The following is a 20,056-nucleotide window of genomic DNA, read 5'->3' on the forward strand; positions in this document are numbered from 1 at the left end:
TAATGTAGGATTTAAATGTACAAGAACTGCTAGCATAGTCAAAGAGGTCAGCAAAGGATGTATTTCGTTATTAATGTTGTCTGTATGAATTGATTTTTTTTTTTGCTGATTCTCTTCTGTGGCCTGTCCTCGTCCAAGTCACTAAAGTGGATGGCAAGCTGTGTGAGTTGGGCATCACTTAGCAATGTCTCAGTCATCCTCCACGGTCAACATTCGTCACTTTTTTATAATGTACTTGTATGAGATATTTCGTCAATGAAATGTATGCATTCTGGTTTTTTGTTGTTCTGTTCTGTACACGCAACATTTACTGCATGTTTGTCCATCCTGGAAGAGGCTCAGTGTGGCTCTTCCTGAGGGGTTCTTTGATTTTCTTTCCCTGCTACAATGGTTGTTTTCTGGAGGGTTTTCCTTACTAGGATCAAGGGTCTAAGGACAGAGGCTGTCGTTGACTTGACAGATGAACAGCCCGCTGAGGCACTGGGATTGTAATTTTGGGGTATATACTGCAATGAAATGTATATATAATTGACTCAATCCTACTGAAATGGGCATTTTCAAAAGTCTACATTTTACTTGGAACACTGAAGAAGTGTGGACCCTATAATACAACAGACCAACAATCCTGAGAGTCCGGGCGAGGTTCTCTAATGAGAATGATCTATAAATGAGTCTGGGTGGGGCTTGGTCCCATCCATTGACATAATGATATATATGTATCTTATTTTACACATATGTGCCTAGAACATTGCATATCCACAACCATCTACACTATACATGTCTATAATCAGGGTAAACAGACAGGCAGGTAACAAGTGTTTGACAGGGTAACACAAACTCACGTAAGGTTTGGACCCAAAAACAGAGCACCTGCCTAGATCGCTTCGGGTTTGGTTACTACTCTCTTGGACTCAGATGGGTTTGGATGGGAAAATGTGACCCTGACTCTGAATCACATCCGAGAACTCATAAAACTGTGAACTCCAGGGGTGGCAGGATTCCGGCTGCCGCATGGGCCCAGTAAATGCTACTGAGGGGGTAAATCAGTATCAACGGATGATATCTGCGACGGTTTAGAAACCTTCACGCAAACAAACAGTGAATAAACTCGTTGTGATCACTAACAAGTGGCCCTGCTTCTGTTGATAGCGAACACAGGACACTGGCCCCTCCGTCATGCTCGACTGACGTACAGTGGGGCTGCAGACTGTAACACGATGCTTGCGTGCTTGTGCGCACACTTCTGTGCGAATGTCTGAATGTGTGTTTGCGTCTGCGTGCGCACGCTCGCCTGTGTGTGTGTGTGTGTGTGCGTGTTTGTGTTCTGCATGTCTCGCGTACTCGTGTGCATTTGCAGGCGCGTGCTGGTGTGCGAGAGGTGCTCCCCGTCGTGTCGGCCGCGCCACCATGCCATCTGGAGAGGAAATCGAGTGTGAAGTACAGTATAGTTTGGGACCAAGCTCCGTGGCAGCGGCTCAGCAGTTAGTTCATTAGTTCCAAACTTCCAGGGATTAGGAGAGAATCTCTACGGCAGGGAGGCAGGGGGGAGTCAGGGAGGATGGAGGGACCCATGTGGGGAGGAGAGAGGGAGAGAGAGAGAGAGAAACACCAGGAGGAATACTGGACCATAGGGCACTGAGAGACAGAGAGGGAACATGAGAGAGAGAGATAAACAATCTTAACCCTGAGGACCCTGAGCGAGGGGAGATGAGCGAGAGAGAGGGACAATGGGAGAACAAGACAGAGAGGGAGAGAGGAGGAGAGAGGACAGGTGTAGCCGTCAGTTCCGCTCCGGGGTTTCAACCTGCCCTCCCTCTTCCTCCACCCCACTGATCATACAGATATGATGATATGTGTAAGAGTGTTAGAGCAGTCAGCCTTGTCTTCCCTCCCCTCTCTCCTCCTCCTCCTGCTCTCCCCTCTGGGTCTGTGGTGACAGTTAGCAAGCTCTGGGTGGCTCATACCCTTTACTCCCTTTTTCTCATCTCCCTGCCTCTTAAGCAGCCAACACTGCTGCCAAGACGGAGCGCAGACATTTTTGGAGTCAAAGCGGCAGGCAATTAAAGCAGGCACTCCTGGATTTCAATTTTCAAGGGGAGGGGGCGGGCTGACCTTCACGGCGTACCTTTTTGTCATGAATATCGTTCCCTGTTTTAAGGTGAAGGTGAGAGATAATGAAAAGAATACATTAATGAACACATAATAGGAGGGTGGTCGTGGGCAGTAGCCCCATTTAAGGCCTATCAACGCATACCCGGTAACTAACCTCGCATTTCATCTAACCCATTGTTGCCGTTGCCAAAACGACGCTTCAGGATGGCATTTAGCAAGCTCACTCTCTGCTTTGCTCTCTCTAACTAGAAAAAAAACAACACAGACATGCATTATGAGACCATTGTTCAGGACTGGCATCTCTTGGCACACACACAGTGCCGACTGTGTGGTCGTCATGGTGAATATAATGGAAGCTACTGTACACACTGTAGTGCAAACACACACTCATCACGTAAAAGCATAATCTCTCATTTCATTTATGATTTCCTTGGTTCCACAGCAGATCTCAATTTGACAATAAAAGGCAGGTAAGGAGGTGCTTTTCCTGACAGGAAATTACAGGTGAATGTTAAGAAAGCCTCCAACAAATAACTGTCAGTGCAAGTTTCCGATTCTGATTCCGATTTCCGATTTCCGTTGGGTATTTTGTGAAGTGTGAAGTACTGCTATTGTTGTATGCTATACTACATTGTTGTTAACAACAAAACAACAGCCAGCTGTCGAAACTTGTTAAGTGACAACAAGCCCAAGTAAACACTCAAAAAAAGTTCACTTGTCACACAGTTGCTCACTATCTGAACTATCACTGAGGACAGACCAAAAACGTGCAAACACTCTCACACCCTGACCATTTTTAACATACACCAGGTCCTCTCGATGACCATCCAAACTGTACCCACACATTTTAACACAAGGCCTATTAGAGTTGCAGTAACATGCTGGTTTCAAGGTACACTGTGGTATTAAAATTGACGCTTATCATACCTACTACCTTTGCTTATTTGTTATATTAACTTCTACCATAGTTTAAATATATTTTAGGTTTATATCTAATTTCATGTGTAAGGACAGAACATTAGTATATACAATTTTTGTTCAATTTCTTCTGTTTTCCTTTTGGGGTAAATATAACTGATAATAGTAATAATAACAGTGATAATAATGGGAATACCCTATATGGTGATACCGTGGGAAGCTCTCAGCACCACAGCAGCAGCATTAGTGCCCCATCAGTGTCTACTCAGGATGCGTTTGGTTCCAGAAACTACTGCAGTTCCGGGAGTGACTGCAGCTTTAAATTAATGTTAAACAATGTTGGTATGTACTCAATGCATGTCACGCCAGCCTTGTCAAATCACAAAATGTATCACGTCTCTTTTCTCACCTGATATGCATTGTCTCACTGAATAAAGCTGAATGATTGAATTAATAAATTAAGTGTAAAAACACACTTTGGACTAAGATCACATGTTTGTAGGTTAAATTTCTGATGTTAAATTCAAACAACAATGACCAAATCAGATGCGCTGGGTTTTTGCATAAATTACAATTTCCGTACTCCATATTGTGTATCTCTTGACAGGAACACCCATAAATAGATTGTAGACCTAGTCTCTAAACACACAATATTTCCTCAGTGCGGAGAATATGCTGACAAATTCAATTTAACTGTTTAGTAGCTAAAGAGGGGCTGTAAATCCTTTGCAAATATCCTCTTGTGAATGTAATAAGAATACAAATAAAGAAATGAAATTTATGAAAATTGAAATTTTGAACAACTATAATATAATATCTCTGCCGGCCTACACACACACAACAAAGACACACACACACACAACCCCCATGGATTTCCAATTGCCACAGTTGAGAAGGGAGCTGAGAGTGTGGGAAGTGAAGAAATGGTGCCAGTAGGAAAGGTGCATTTTGTTATTGAGTAAATAACTAATTTTTATATTACACAGTACAACCTAGCAGACAGATAATAGCTTACAGCATTTTTTCACACTGTGTCAGACTCTTTTAAAGCTAATATGGACGTATGGTGCCAGAGGTAAACCTGCAGAGGGATATAGTTCTAATTGTTGAGGGAATAAAATTGCCCTGTAGCTGATGCTAGTTCCCACTTTATTTTTGACAGCATATACAAGGGATTAATGCTATACTCTACAGGTACAACCAACCACATAATTGCTAACAGTGTAAAAACACCTGATGCCGCTAATAATACCTAATGTGTTATGTGAAATGAGTGGGTTGGTGAAAGGAAGAAGTGGGTTGGAGCTGGGCACTTTTGTTGAAATAAGATAGAGACATGGACCTGTCACATGTCGACAGCTCAAGAGTCCTGCATCTTGAGTTCTCCTCGAGCCTGAATGGCTGTTTCAGAGCTGCATTCCTCTCTACATTTCCTCTCGAACACATAATAAAGACAGAAGCTCTGACATCCACCAACTCCATAGCAGGGTCACAGTTTTAGCCTGTCAGTCACACAGGCCATCATCTTATTGTCTTTGTCTACTACAGGAACGGCCTCCAGCCATATCAATCATCTTTATTATCATGACTTAAAAACCTTTGTTAGTTAACTTTTTACCCGGGCCCCTTCTTTATCCCACCCTCCAATCACAATTTCATGGGCAGTTCAGCCGGGCCAATGGGGAGGTCATGTGGGCGGGAGGAGAATGCTTTTAACCTGCTGCATCTGGTGCTTTCCCGCTGCTCACCCAGTGGGACATGGTCACCTTGTTTTAAAGGACCCTGATAGGGGGGCACCACTGCCTTTATACCATCATAATGGAGTGAAATGTGCTTGTTTTAAACATCTCCCTTAGGTAGTTTTCCTTTCAGTGATTAAGACCAAGCACCTGTCTGAAGGAGGGAGATGGAATTAAAAATCATTCAAGATCACACACAGCTGTGCTTGTGTGCGTTTGTGTGCTCCTTGCCCGACCCTTTCATTCAAAGCTGCATTTCATTTATTACACGTGCGGGTGTGTGTTCATGTACCTTTTTGCTGAGGGCTACACCATCTTCACAGTCCAAGACGGCGCAGTCGACATCCAGCGAGGAGAGTTTCCTCAATTTTCGCTCATCATTGCCAGGGCAGTAGAGAACCGCCCTGCGGGGTATGTAGCGCAGCGAGGGGCCTGCAGAGTGATGGTGATGACGCCATGCTTCGGTACACAACTGCCAGGCTGCGGGCAGGAGCCAACCGCGCTCCCTGTCAACACAGATATATACATACATTAGCACACAGTGGCCCAAAAACATACGTGTGTATGCTTCATAAACATACACAACACTCAGAGGAAGTACCACCAAGGCATAAATACATGTCTTTGGCGCATACATTACTCATGAGTACATACAGCATCAATACAGGGCTAAGGGCAATGAATAATTAAAGGTTGTTGCTGCATTCATCTTCATAATATCTACAGATTTATGTTATATATGAGGTTCCAGAAGGAGGCCTCCTCCTCCAGACTAGAGCGAAAGTTTGGAAGCATTTCATTTTGGGAGTTCTGTTTGCCCTTCAGCTGTCCATTGAAGTGGATGAGAGACGCTGACCTGTGCTTTGGCTGTCTTTGTTGGGAACAAACTCACCCAAACACTGAGCCACTCATATGCTAATGTTGCCACACTGCTGAATATCTAGGCAGGGCAGAAAGTGAATGAGGAGGGGTGTCGGTCGTGGCTGGAGCTGAGTCATGGAAACTCTACAACTGTAGCTGTGGGATAGTAGTTAATGTCTAAAACAGCCATATTCTGTACCTTTATTACTACTCTGTCACAGGTACAACACCTGGCTTATAATATATACTGATTACTTAGCCACACAATGACTAAAAAAGCATGGGTACTTTAAGTTGTGAGTGTGTTTTGAAACATCAATTACAAAATTCCTCATTGCAATATCTAGTAAATGTGTGTAAAATAGTAATAGATTTAAGACATTCTCAATAGCTTTCTGAGCTGTTTTACTGATTTTTTTATTCTAAAAGGTTAATAAGCTGAAAGATTGCATTATTGCATTGTTGTTTGGCTATCAAAATAATCAATAGTCATTTTTTGGTAAAAATGTCAAAGGATTGCTGGTTTCTGCCTGTTAAGGAAAGATTTGCTGCTTGTCTTTGTCATTTATGATGGTAAAGGTTTTGTGTTTTAGACTGTTGGTTGGTGAAAGAACCAATCTGATGATGACACTTTGGGCTGTGGGAAATTGCAATGGTAATTTTTTCACAATTTGAATGAATGCCAGTCATTTTTATCAGGACCGTCAACTGATGTGGAAAAAAAAATGCAAAAAGCAACCCTTTAAATCCTCTGTTATCTTTTAACAGCACGCATGTTACATTTTCATTTTGAGTGCTTCTCTCAAATATTCTGCAGTGTCTTTGCTCTTCAAAGGATGCTTCTTAAAAGTTTAGAAAAACATTTAAAAACAAAAAGAGTTGGTAACTGTGTGACTGTGTGCTGCAGCAAACTGTAGGCGAACACATCAAGTCATTCAGATTTTCCAGCCTAACAGCCTAAAAATATAAGTTATTCACTTAGACTGCCATGCGGTGAAATGACCAGTCATTGACATGCTCAGCATCACATCTCCCACGCATGCACCCTCAAATGTGTCACAAACACATGCAGTAACATTGGCTTGTGGATCCACTCCCACACACACAATTATACACATCAATAATCATCATTGCAAACACGTTAATGATTTGTCCCTGAAACAACTGGCCCTTAGGAATGGGCCACATGTTTAGTATCAGATACAGTATATTTAAGTGCAGTAAGAAGCAGCTTCTCTTTCTGCTAATTCTGGCAGTCCTTCAAGCGATCATATTTGTGCATAGTATTCTTCTTTGCCTAAAGGAAGGCAGGAGTAAGAGAGTGAGGGGAGAGGGGTATTCCTTCTGTTGACAGAGGGGGCTGAATAATTCTTTTTTCTTGTCGTTTGCTCTCTAAAGGAGCTAAAGTCACTTCAATAGCCACTTAATCCTGTCAACTACGCATCCACATGCCCTCCAGTCCCAATCAGGCCTAATCTGCACTCAGACGCCGCAGTTGTAGCAGGCAGTTAAAAGCAATATAGGTTGCCTCCAGTATTTAAGTGCTTCCAGGTACATGGAGCCTTGTGTAGGAGGGGAACAGTATTCACAAAAGGCTTGGGGAGAAAATATGGCAAAGGCTGGAGGGAGGAATAAGGCACACCAGCATGCAAATTGCGGACCAACGAAAAGAGGTGGAGCTGACAATTTTTTCAGGGACAAAACGCTAGAAGGTCCAAATTGATATGGAAGAAAGGGAAAGACATACAGCAAAACTGGACAGAGGACGGAGGTGGGAGTGCTAAATGGAAGGGGGCAAGTGGGGGCTGTTGAGAGCTAAATGAAATTAGTCTTTTCTGTGCTAAATAGGTCACACTTAGTTACCACTTAAAACGCCAATATATTTTAATATAAGGGATGTGAAAAAAAAAAAAAGATGGTGGATGTATGCATACATGGCAAGAAAAAGTGAAACCAGGAAAGGAAGTGCAAGTGCCTAGAGACTAGACACAAAAGCAGAGGTCATTTCTTAAAAAGTCAAGTCGCTAACAGGCGATAACTATGAGACTGCATTTCAACACTTCTAAGTGTGACACCACTGAATACATTTGAGGAGGAGGCCTCAAAACAAATTCCTATGGAAGCCCTAAAGGGCCATGCATTCATACATTTTATTTCCTCCGTTTTCTGAGATATCAAGTTAATTTCGTTTGTTTTCTGGAGATGTCAAGTTATTATCTCGAAATAACAACTGAATTTTCCCGAGATAACGGGATAAGTTTCTCGAGATTTCAGGATAACAAAACTTTGTTTTCCCCGAGTGGATGATATAATTAATTAATAGGCCTGAGATTTCCATCACACACAAGTTGCATGGCACGCTGACCAATGGGTTAGCATGGCTTTAGCTATATCGGTGGCACAATCTAAGTGAGCCTGATGTCAGACCAGCTACAAGGTCCCGGGCATCTGGTATCCACGGAGATGACTGGGACCTTGTAGCAGTCTCACTTAGATTGCACCACCAATATAGCTGAAGCATTGCTAACCATCTTTTTAGATTATGCACTCTAATGTGTATATCATCTGTAACAGCAAGGCATAATCCTATTTCAACTTGTGTCAGGCCTTGATTGAAAATATATGTGACGCGGTGATCGATATGTTCCTGTACCTCTGACATTGCTACACTGAATGATGCTCCCTACAATATTTGTAATAGTTTTAATATACTACACTATCCTTTTGTTTTCTCAAGATCTCAAATTACTTATATCATTATCTCGGGAAAACAAAGATTTGTTTGTATGACTGCATGGCCCTATAGGGCTTCCATAATTTCCAGAAGTTAAACCCTTTTTTCTTTTTTAAAGAGGAGTCATATGTCCAGCCTGCTGTGTAGAGACAGGACAAAGTACAAGACTGTTTCCTGACCACAACCAAGTGTTTTTTTGTGCAGCCTTGCCACAACGTAAAACAGGAAAGTGAACATAAATCAACGTAAAGTTGGAACATAAGAAGTGTTAACATTTCAACATTTCTCGTTAAACATACATTGCCGACAATGATGCTCCTCAGTGGGTTGAGGACTGCAACAAACGTCAGAAAATTTTGAAAAATGCTTTCCGTTAATTCCCAGGTGGTGTCTTCAAATTACTTGTTTTTTTTTCCATCCGTAAGTCCAACAAGTCAATAATCCTATGTGATCCCATCATATGTGATACAAAAGGGAGCCAATCCACATGAGAGCTGCTGAAGCGAGGGAATCTCTGGCCTTTTGTCAGAATTATTTTTTTTCTTAATAGTTGCAGATTATGTTTCTGTTAATAAACTAATGTATTAATTGTTGAAGCCCTACACTGTATAACAGATGACATGATAATCCACTGTGGCATTTAAAATTCCTCTTTTGAACACAGCCAATGGTGTTTTGTTGAGGTTTTTCTGCTTACACATGAGATCATGTATTGACAGGATCTAATTCTAAATGAGTGGTGTAATTACAAGGGAAACCAATGTTGAGGCTTTAAAACAAACATAAGTGTTGCACTCCTGCTCTGCTGAAATGTCAGATACTGTTGAGCTGTGGTGCCTTTAGAGACATCATGTTTTCCAGTGTGTCGACATTTTTTCTTACTTACTAAGCCCAAAATTCCTATTAATTTTTTAAAGGCATTTGTTTTCTTTCATCTGTCATACCTAACTAACTGTAAAAAGTTGAATGCCGCACTGGAACTACTTTGTCACTACGGACCCATAATGATGTCAATGTCACTTAATGAAGTGTTTCAAAGCTAGGAACGCTGTGCTCATGAAATTGTATGCATTGTATCATACAGTGTATGTGTGTTGTAATTGTATATAGATGGCTAGCACAAATGTAAAAAAGCAAATATTTAGCACATATTTGCAAGTGTGTATTAATTGATGTACTTAAAATATACAAAAATAGTTTATTCTGGTGCAGTTTTTGCATTAGTGTTTCTACAACTATTAGATAAAACCTCAGAAGTGGTAGCTAATATTAAACATTTCAATTTTCCCATAAAAAACACACAGAGGAGCTGGACATCACAGAAAGATTCAACGCAGAGCAATGGATCGACACCATCAAATCCACACATCCCCTCCATATACGCAATCTGGATATTTTTATTTACACCATCCCACATCTGGTGGACATTTTCCCATTATTAGATCACTTTAGACTTGTGTTCTATATATTTAACAGTCCCCAAAGTACCATATGCACCTATGTTACCTCTTACTTTTCCTCTCCCCTCTTTGCTTTTCTTTTTTACATGAAAGGTTATGATAACAGAGGGCTGTGTGGCTAAATTAGCAGCTGTAAAGTGGTGGGACCTAGCCACAGTGACTATGTTTACTGGTCTGAGATCAGAGGTAAGTGTGTGTTAGTGGGTTTATATGGTGCTGGATGGGACTGGTTCTCATTAGCAGAGAGGCAGCAGTAGACCCAGCCCAATGGCACTAAAGGGGGAGGGTGGTGGGTGGGGGGTTGTTGGGGAATGTGGTAAGGATGGTGAGTTCTGTGTTTGACAAGACATGGGCCGTCTTCAGGCCCTTACATCAGTTTTGCAGACCCAACAGTGCACAGTATGTTATATTTGGACCTGCTGTCTAACAAGTAATTATCATCAACAGCCAAAAAAATATTTTTCTTATCAACTTATTTTTGTCTACAGTACATGGCACTCCTCCAGGCCGGCTGAGCAGTGTTTTTTTTTTTTCATGCAGATTTGTCAGCCTCCCTTCAACACAAGAGAGTGTCTTGGACAAAGCAGTTCACTGGTACAGAACTATCAACTGATCTTCAGTCCAACAGAATAGCCTCTGATGATCTGACACTCACTGCAAGTGTTTAACTACAATGAGGCCACCTTGAACCACATATTCTTCAACTACATATCTTCAGAACTCTCCGTCAGTGATGGACACTTTTCTCACGTTCAGTGTCCGTTTCATCCACTTATCTCTAAAATCCTGTCATGTTATCCAGATAGGTTCACCAAATATTTCTCAAGGTAACTGGTACTGGTATGTCAATATGAAATGTCAAACAAGGTAAAGATCTGGGATTTCACACCAATACACCACTGGGTAAATCTGCAGATTATGCTTCTGACATTCGGGTTCAAATATATAAAATGTAACAGAGATCATCAGAAGGTGATTAATCAGTGAATACTTATGAGCGAGATTTGTAGATCATTTGATTTGTTGATTATAAGAAAATTAATTGCAGAGCAAAAATGTCAAAAGAGTTTAGGCTTAAATGTAATTTGTTGTTTTTCTCTGACATGTTTGATCGTAAAAAAAAGACTCTTCTGATTTTGTTGGACAAAATAAGCAATCACTTTGCATAAGTTTGCACACGTTGTGATGAGTATTAACAAGTGTAGACTAAATAGTAAATCGATTTAACATGAAAATGGTTGGCAGATTAATTGCTAATGTAAAAAATTGTTTGCTGCAGCCCTAAGCTTGTTGGTGATATTGGATGGGATCCTCCAAATTTTCCTATCCTGTCTTTGGAAAAGAATTGTGAATGTGCCTGGAGAGCAGTGCAGGATGTAATGTATTGTATTCAATTAATTCATGTGAGAGATTTCGCCATATGTTTTCTCAACTTTGACAGTGGGTGTTCACTAACCTAAACGAAGGGGTTATTAACAAAACCAAGATGTTTTCTAACCTTAACTAGGTACATATTATGACACAAACACACTCTTTCTGTAACCCTAACCAACTTATATCTATGTCTACAACTAACCAAACCTTAACCAGAGTGCTTTCACGTTATTAGCATTATCAAATAGGAAACTGTTACAGTGCTTTGTTACAGTTTTAGTGACTTCAGACCAGAATTCATGATATCAGTTCATATGTAGGGCCGTTGCAAATATTGTATTGTGTCGTTTCATTTCTGAGGTCTGACATATTTTGTATGATTTGTTTTGGTTTTCATAATCTCCCTTTAAATTTTTCATTATTTGGGAGAGATTGATGATCAAGAAATTGTTTGTCCATTTCGTAATTGAACAACTGTTTAATTATCAATGCAGTAGAGCACATCAGCACTCAATTTTGGGGCTGATGCCCGTACTGATGTTGGGGTTCAAAATTCTGGTCATCATTATTATCAACCAACGTACACACCTTTTTTGTAATGATCCATCAAATGTGGTCTCAGGATATGGAAGAGTGGCAGGATATTTTAGAGCTGAATGACTGAAATGACTGAAAAGGCAAATTTGACTGAGCATTAAATAATTAGCCATTACCCCAAGCTTCCATTTTTGGAAAATGAGTTTTAAAAAAATAGTTGTCATATCAAGCACATATTGGACAACTAATATCAGCCAAATGATGCTCTAGAATTGAGGGTGTCAGTTCCATAAGAAGGAAGTCTTTTGTGATGGTTTTTATTTGTTGACAGTTTTCTTGTTTGCAATGTAATGTTATGCAACACGTTATGTTCATGTCTGACAAATGTTTCAACGCTGCAGTGGATTTCTGGGGCCTTGTGCATTCCACTTGGGCTTGGCACTTGTATCAGTATGATAATGAATAACATAACTAACTAAATGCCAAATACTAGGCCTCTTCAGCTGCCGCCTGCCACACTTTGTCCAGCAGGAACGGGAAGGATGAGGATATTAGATCTTAATAAATATTCAACTTGACATATGATCTATGACATAATATCTGGCCACTGTTGATTGTGGTCTGGCAGTCGATACTGAATTATGAATAGCCTGTTGTAATTGCTTCATTATAATGACATGATGATCGCTGTTTCCTGTAACTCTACTGGCCTCCACCTGGCAGCATAATAGCCTAATTCAGGTGGTAATATTCATCCTACCACATGAATTATAGCAGATAACAAGAGGCCCACTCCAAAACAGACCCAGACGGCAGCCTCCCTCTCAATATGTAGATTTCCACAATTATCTCCAGCATGGCAGTGCAGGCAGAAGCTGTGTCTAAAATGCACAAAATTAAAGATCTGTGTTTCTACCCCACGATAATCAGCTACTCCTTAATATGCAAACTACATTTTGAGGTCTGTGGTGCTTAAGATTCCAGATTAAATTTGCTGAAAATAAAGATGAATAAAGAGTAGGGAGGAAATCGATGTTCCCGAAGCATAAACAGGCTCTCCGTCTGCAGAAAGCTGTCTGCGGGTGGCAAATAAAATGGTCAAAAAGTCATCAATATTTACCTAGCTTTGTGTCCACCTGCCTGTCTGACACTTTCTTGTTTTTTAGAATGAAAAAGAGAGCTGAAGCATTCCCCACACACGGTCCTCCTCCCAGCATGATGCTGTATGTGTGTGTGTGTTTGTTTTTCACACTGCCTCAGGTCTGAAGACACAATTGGATGGCAGAGAAATGCTAAAAAATTAACCAGAGACACCAAAGACAGGGAAAGGAAAGAATCAAACACTTTTCTTTTACTTTTTCTCTTCTCTGCCCCCTGCCTTCTTTGCTTGCCCTCCAGCAATGTGGAGCTTGGGATGAGCAATCCGTTCCCCCCCAGATTAGATCAGCTGGGGGCTGCAGAGTTTGCTGGGGGCCGGGTCTCTCAGACAAAAGAATACTGGACCTAACATTTTGCGGATGATGACTGAATCGACTGTATTCGGATAATGTGTTAATAAACGAACAGTTAATTCAAAGTTCCGACAAACACAAGACATTCAATGTGCTCTGAGCAGTTAAGATGGCAACACCTTGTTGCCACAAGTAGCAACACTTGCTGTTGATGTGATACACTGCCATCATAAAACTCAAATGCCCTGCTCCTACATGCAGAAGAGATTATGGTTTCAGCCATTTAACTAAATTTAGCATCTCCTGTTTGAAGAATCCATTTTTTTGACCTCACTTCCTCAGATTATATCATCACTGGAGCGGCGTCTTCCTTTTCTTGCTTTAAAAAGCTAATTCCAGTGACAATGTCCCTCGCCATCAACAATACCCCTTACTCCTCCTCCCATCCTTGTCTTCTCCCCCTTTCCGGTCTCATTACTTTGGGTTTTATGCCTTAATCTACACAATGAGGATGAAGTCATGGCGGTTATCTTCAGCAGCCAATGTCTGCCTACCTGTAATCCTTCTCAAAGTCCCCGGCTTTCTCCCAGCTCACAAATCGGCACACAATGCTTTTATGCAAGGCCTCTGCCGTAATGCCCAGAGACGATGGCTGACTTTTTTCTTTTCCTTTCTCATCCCTCAACATAAAACTAGTTAAATCCCACTCCTCCTCAGAAGAAGGGAGATGTCTTTATCGTGGTCTCAGGACAGGGAAAAGTCAGAATGTAAAGGACGTCGGAGCTATCATTCTAAAGAGTTATAAGGTGGTTTGGATGACAGTTTTGTAGGAATTGCTCTGTCCAGCTATCTTCCCTGTCTGTGAAAGACAGACTCCAAAATCCACTGAAGTACAGTTCATGATGTGGATACAGTGCAGGCTACATTAGTCAGAACAAATGAATAGTAAATGCAACTTTTAATTGGGTCCAGAATAATATACTTTAGATGACAGTTAAAAAAAAAAAAAAAAAAAAATCAATGAATTCATCATTAAAAGTTAATTGAGAGGGCAGCTTAAAAAGGTCAAGCAAGTCGCTCCATTCGAGGAGGGCATAAGGGGGTTAGCTTTTAACTTAGCATTTTTATTGACTCTGGCAAAACAAAATGAGCGGGCTCTGTAGGATTGTGCACTCTGCATTGGCCATTCAGGCCTTCAGAGCCCCATTGTAGTACTTTGAAGAGAATGAAAGGAAACCCCACTGGTGGAAATGCAGTGGAACAGCCCCACAACAGGCCACAACTGTTCCCTTATGCATGAAAGGCAGGGACATAAAAGACAAGATGGACTTCTGAGGTAGGGCCAAAAACAAAGGCAACAAAAGTGCTGATCACGAGGGGATGACACGACTCGTCTCGGCAGAAGGAGCAGGGAGAAAAGGGGCAGGGGACAATAGCACTCCCGGCCAAATGACATGTTGAAGAATTGAAAAATCCACACAAGAAGTGTCTTCTCAATTCACTAAACCCACAAGAGCTGGGTGACTGTCGGCTGGCCCTGGCCAACCCAAGGGGGGTGGACTTATAACAGCCCACAGCTTTTCTCTCTCTAACTTTCTTTCCCAAATCTTTCCCTGTTTTGGCAAACAACTTGGCAAGGGCAGAGACGGACTGGGGTGACGGCTTTAGTCTGCACACACCAAACCGAAACCAAACCAAACCTAATCAAAGCGTGGTGGGTTCCGCTCCCGCAGCTTCCGTTTTGATCTGTTGGCTGTCTGTGTGTCTGATCTGTTTCTGTTTGTGTCCTAAACACAATTATGCTACTGCCTAACCTCCATGGAAACAGTCAGACGGACAAAAACATGTTTGCTCTCATTCAAAAAGCATCCTTGTTTTTAGGGACACTGTAATGACCGCTGATATTTGAGCAAATGTTTCAGAAGTCATCCTAAAAAACGCTTCGTTAATAGGAACACTTCCTGCCGATTTTTGCCCTGTTGGCTTCTAGGCTGGGAACAACTGTGTTTTTTCAATATGAGGAAGCACAGCTATGACTGTGTTTGTGATACCTTATATGGATGGCTGGGCTTAATTTAAAATCCATCCATGACATTCTGTGCACCCGAGGGAGGAATTTGCGGGAAAAGACAGCCATTTAAGAAATCAGCTTCATTTTGCATCAATGCATAATTTTGCACACAAACACACAGATTTCAGGTGTTGCATATGGAGAAAAATGCATCCTCTCATGAATAAAAAACCTACAGATCCCTCTAAAGTAAGGCCTAGCACTACTTGTTGTTGTGAGCCAAATGCTGAACAGTACACTCCACAGGTGAAGGCCCTCCTCCACGATAGCCTGAGGCCTATCCCACAATTCTTCACACATACCCACGGGCCCTTTCACTGGCCATCACCCTGTCTGATTAATGGATCGATGTGGTAATTGATTAGTGAAGAGGAGGTGGGAATAAGAACATAGGTCAAACGTCAATAATGTCCCTCTGACAAAAGGCGGAAGACGTAAAATGTACCAGTGATAGCCTGCAGCCAGACCTCTACCCATCAAAGCCCTGGCAGGGCTAACATAAAGGCCCCGGCCCATTCTCCAGCCTGCCCTGCCCTCCCTCCCCAGAGCTCCTTTTCTCTTGGTAATGCTGTCTGTTAAAGTGACAGGAACCATTCTGGGAGCTGCTTGTCAGCTCACCTTCATAAAACAAGCCATAAAGCAGCAAATAACAGGCTTATATGGCTTCATTATGCCAGCTATGCAGGATCACAGCCCTGGGCTGAGGGGTGAGGGGGGTCGTGCCGACAGCGGAAAGGCGGGGAGAATGTTGGCAGGACAGCCTGGTTCTCGTGGAGGTTTGTTGTCCCAATGGCTGTCACCATGTCCATGTTTGCTCAGGATAGAGGACCACTTGACCCCCTCTTCAACCCCGTCTTCCCCGAAATCCAAAACAGAACAAACAAAAGAGGTATGACTCACTTTGGAGATGCTATGCCAGTTCAGACTTCTTTGATTTTTCATATCCTGCTACATACACCATCCAAATTAATGTGAATTCTCAAATCAGTCCGGGAAGGTAATCATAAAATCGTAACTGTCACTTGGACATCCTTGGAAAATGTTTTTTAAAAAGTTGCACAAGCTCTAATTCTGGCTCCTCAGTGAACGTCTTTTAAACTTATAGCTAAGACTTTAAATTGGCATATTTTGGATGTGTCACAGCAGGCATGTCCTGCTACACTAAACACAAGATGTTGAAGTTTAAAGACGTTTGAAGTTGAATCATCTAACAAATATGCACAAACCAAAATAGTGCATCTGAACAGTTAAAGACTGGAGATTAGGAGAGCAGGGCCAGATGGAGCATGCATCTGCGACAGTAAACCTTTGGCCATGGCAGGGCCGGACGTGAGAGAGATTCTCATTTATTTCATGCAAATGTCTCTTGGGCCGTTTCACAAGCTGACAGTGGGGGCTGAGAGGTGGTCAATATCTCAGGTTGTCTCTCCAAAACATTTTCCCCAGTTTGTCAGAGTCAGCCGCGGGTGCCTGGCAAGAGATGTCGGCAGCGGCAATGAACGTGTGCACTTATGTGCTTGCAAGTCCTTGGCACAAATAAGGCAAATCCCTTTTCTTCCAACATAGCTAGTGATGGTCCCCCACAGACTCCGTTCTGATGGAAATCCAGCTCTTTCTCATGTTAACAGCCTAAATCTTGTTTTCAAAGAGCAACACTTAACATAGAGATTGATCTTATGTGCGTGTATGATGTGCAATCTTCACCCTACACATCCGCAATGATGAGGCTTCTATTACGGTTTCAAAGCTTCAACATGAACTATAAATAGGCTGCTGATATTAGCAAGTCAAATATGCAGCATTGAAAGCCTGCAGAACATCTGGTGGGCAAGCTTACACTATGTTCACCCAAAGTAACTGTCCCTTTATGTGCTTATCTGTCATTTGCCCACTCCCAGTCGTGTCGAGATCAGTCTCTTATCTCTTTAGCACGGCTGCGAGGCGGCAGTACAAGCTCCATCACTGTGATCATTGTATAGTTAATTGTCACCTCCATCAACATTAGCACCCTCTAACATGTTATCCAGAGGGGGGACGAGGGGGGGGGACGACTGCACGCTCTATTCTGAGGCTGACACTTGTTCTCTGAGGGGTGGAATTCGGTGTCAGGATTGCAGTGCACGGGAGAAAAGAGGCGGAGGAGAGGTGGAGATCTTTCTCCACAACTCATGTCACCGCGTCTGTCTGTAATGGCAGCAGAGGGAGAGAGAGAGGGAGAGAGACAGGGAGCCAGGGAGGATTGATTGCTGTTTACTTTTAGGCGGGCTCTCGACCAATGGCAAGGCAAAGAGTCCAGCATTCCCTTGACACTGTCATGGGTTAATTAATCCACCCCCCACCTACTCAGGCTGCTTCACATACCATATAGTGACATGACCATACATAGGTCAAAGGACACAAAATAAGCCCGTTTGGATATAAACTCCACACATACAAGGTTGGGAGGGGTTCGGTGTAAAGACAGTCAAACACACAAAAGTATGTTTACTACACGCATTTGGCACAAGGCCAGAACAATTCAAATGTGTTGCCACCGAACCATATGGATACACACATCCGGGCCTAATCTAACACACAGTGTAACACACACATACACACTCCTCACACATTCTGGCCGGCACTTGGACACACATATCCGGACTGTAAAACAGCATTGCCATCTTGAGCCCCCTGGATCACCGGGGCCATCTGACACCGTGGAGCTTGAATGCATTAAGACTGGCAAGGTGGCTGCACTTTCCATCTCAGCTAGCACAGTTACATAACCCTCCATGATATGAATGCGTTAACAGTATTAGTCCTGCAGGTGAGGACACTTCTCACTGGCTGGCACATGGTACAGCCTCGCATTTGCATAATAGATGATGTTACTGAAGCATGTCAAAGTTAATTATCTATAGAAGGTAAAATAACTCAATGCTGACTGTTATGGAAGAGCATCCAAACAGGATGCAGTATTTGTCCAAATCTAGGATGGTGTCAGTTGTGTTTAAGTCAATTCAGGATTCCTGGTTGATTCTACAGGTGTCAAGGGTCCTCTGGTGGGGAAGAAAAAAATCAACAAGAAGAGAGCATGGATGAGTGTGAAGAGGGGGTGATAAAGGATAAAGCAAATGCATTGGCTGAATCTGAAACAGAGAAAGAGAGAGAAAGCAAGGAAACAGGCATGGGCAAGCTTAGAAAACAGTCTTTTAACTTGCACTAGACGGGACAATCTGGGCTGGGGTGTGCCTGGATGAGCCCTGGATATGGATATGACTGGGACAGTAGATCAGATGGTACATCAGACTATTAGGATATTTGGCCTACGATGTGATATGTACCGCGTCTGATCTGCTGCCCCCACCCATCCACCCACCCGGGCCCAGACACAAACACGCCCCCGTACCCCTCCTCGGACCTCGGAAAAAAGTCTTGACAGATGGGTGAGCTGGAAAGATCCACTCAGGAGACCAAAACATACTAAGGCGCTGTCTGTCTGACGTTTGGATTTGGAGGGAAATGACAACCACAGAAAAACAGGACAGAGAAAAATGGACATCTGTGGCATTTGTCTTATTTCCTCTCTTGTGGGACATTATGTGTCATAAGTGAGCACAGAGTCTTTTGGATCATATTCCATTTAATTAATGAAGCCACCCCCCTCCCACACACACACACACACTCACACTTCAGTTCAGAGCTCCTCGTCTCTTCCCTGTAAGTTGCCTGTGCCCCCAAGTGGTTGAAAATGATAACTGCATCTGCTTTAAACTTAGGCAACAACTGCTTCAATAGCCGATAACATTGAAACTCGCTCATTCACCGCAAACTTTAGCTTTAAACTTCAGCTTCTCATACCAGTGTACTATTCAAGGGGTAGTGAAGAGAAGAAACTGTAAGGGAGAGGCTTCAAGATGGCGTAAGTCAAAATTTTATCTTTTTCTAACTCAAATCTATTTACAGGACTCAAGATGACTTAACATCATACTGCAGGTAGATAAAAAAGAAGAAGTGGGCATTACTCGTTTTCATGGCCGAGTGCTTGAGATCAACATGTGAACAGAAGTGCTGCTGAATACATACAAATCTGCTCTTTTGACAAATTTAGTGACTTACGAGATGTCAGAATAACATCTATATGGCCTAATAATGTGACAACAAATGGCTGAGCAATATGTTCATCTTAAATATATCAGTTTTTCTTTGTACATGCTCGGTTTTATTACTTCTTTGCTGTAATTAAATGGCAACAAAATTAATTCAAACATGAGGTCACCTTTTTAATTATTACCATGGTGCTGCGGTTTTCCCACTAATTTCAACTGGGAAAACAAAAATATTTAACCCATTTCGCGTGGGTGAGACTTTTTTTAAAAGAGGAATTTTAAGTAATAAAGCTGATGCTCCCTATAGTGTTGTAATGACAGATGCTTCATTCTTTTAACCAATAGCGATGCCTTTTGCCCTCAACTTCTGCCCAGCCCCAAGCCTTTAATTAAGACTGGCTTAGGCCCGATTGATCCTGACACACCAGGAAGTTTCTTGAAAATCTGACTGCCAAAACCATGGAAGTATTATATAGGCCACAACCCCCCATAGCAGCCCACAGCCCCTCCCCGCAGCCCACATAAAAAGGATTGTAAGCTGAAAGCCCTTTCAGTCGGTCTGGGGAACCTTACATGACTGACATACTATGTCTACACATTCTGCATTCTCCGTCCGCACTTACATGACATTTCTAATGTATGTTCGCACTTAGTCTTTGCCACAAAAAGACATGACATATCTATTACAGTAAACTGTAAAGAAAAAAAAAA

At 42.2% G+C, this 20,056-nt stretch overlaps 1 protein-coding gene across 1 annotated transcript in view; it reads right to left on the reverse strand.

Moving 5' to 3' along the window:
• Positions 1-20,056, reverse strand: part of clybl (citrate lyase beta like) — a 63,249-nt gene that overhangs the window by 23,022 nt on the left and 20,171 nt on the right. The window contains exon 2 of the mRNA XM_037110220.1: positions 5,062-5,275. Coding sequence (XP_036966115.1) covers positions 5,062-5,275 — 214 coding nt within the window. The remainder of the gene's footprint in view (positions 1-5,061; positions 5,276-20,056) is intronic.

The sequence above is a fragment of the Acanthopagrus latus genome, chromosome 9 (assembly GCF_904848185.1).
Source record: "Acanthopagrus latus isolate v.2019 chromosome 9, fAcaLat1.1, whole genome shotgun sequence".
NCBI classification, from domain to species: Eukaryota; Metazoa; Chordata; class Actinopteri; order Spariformes; family Sparidae; genus Acanthopagrus; species Acanthopagrus latus.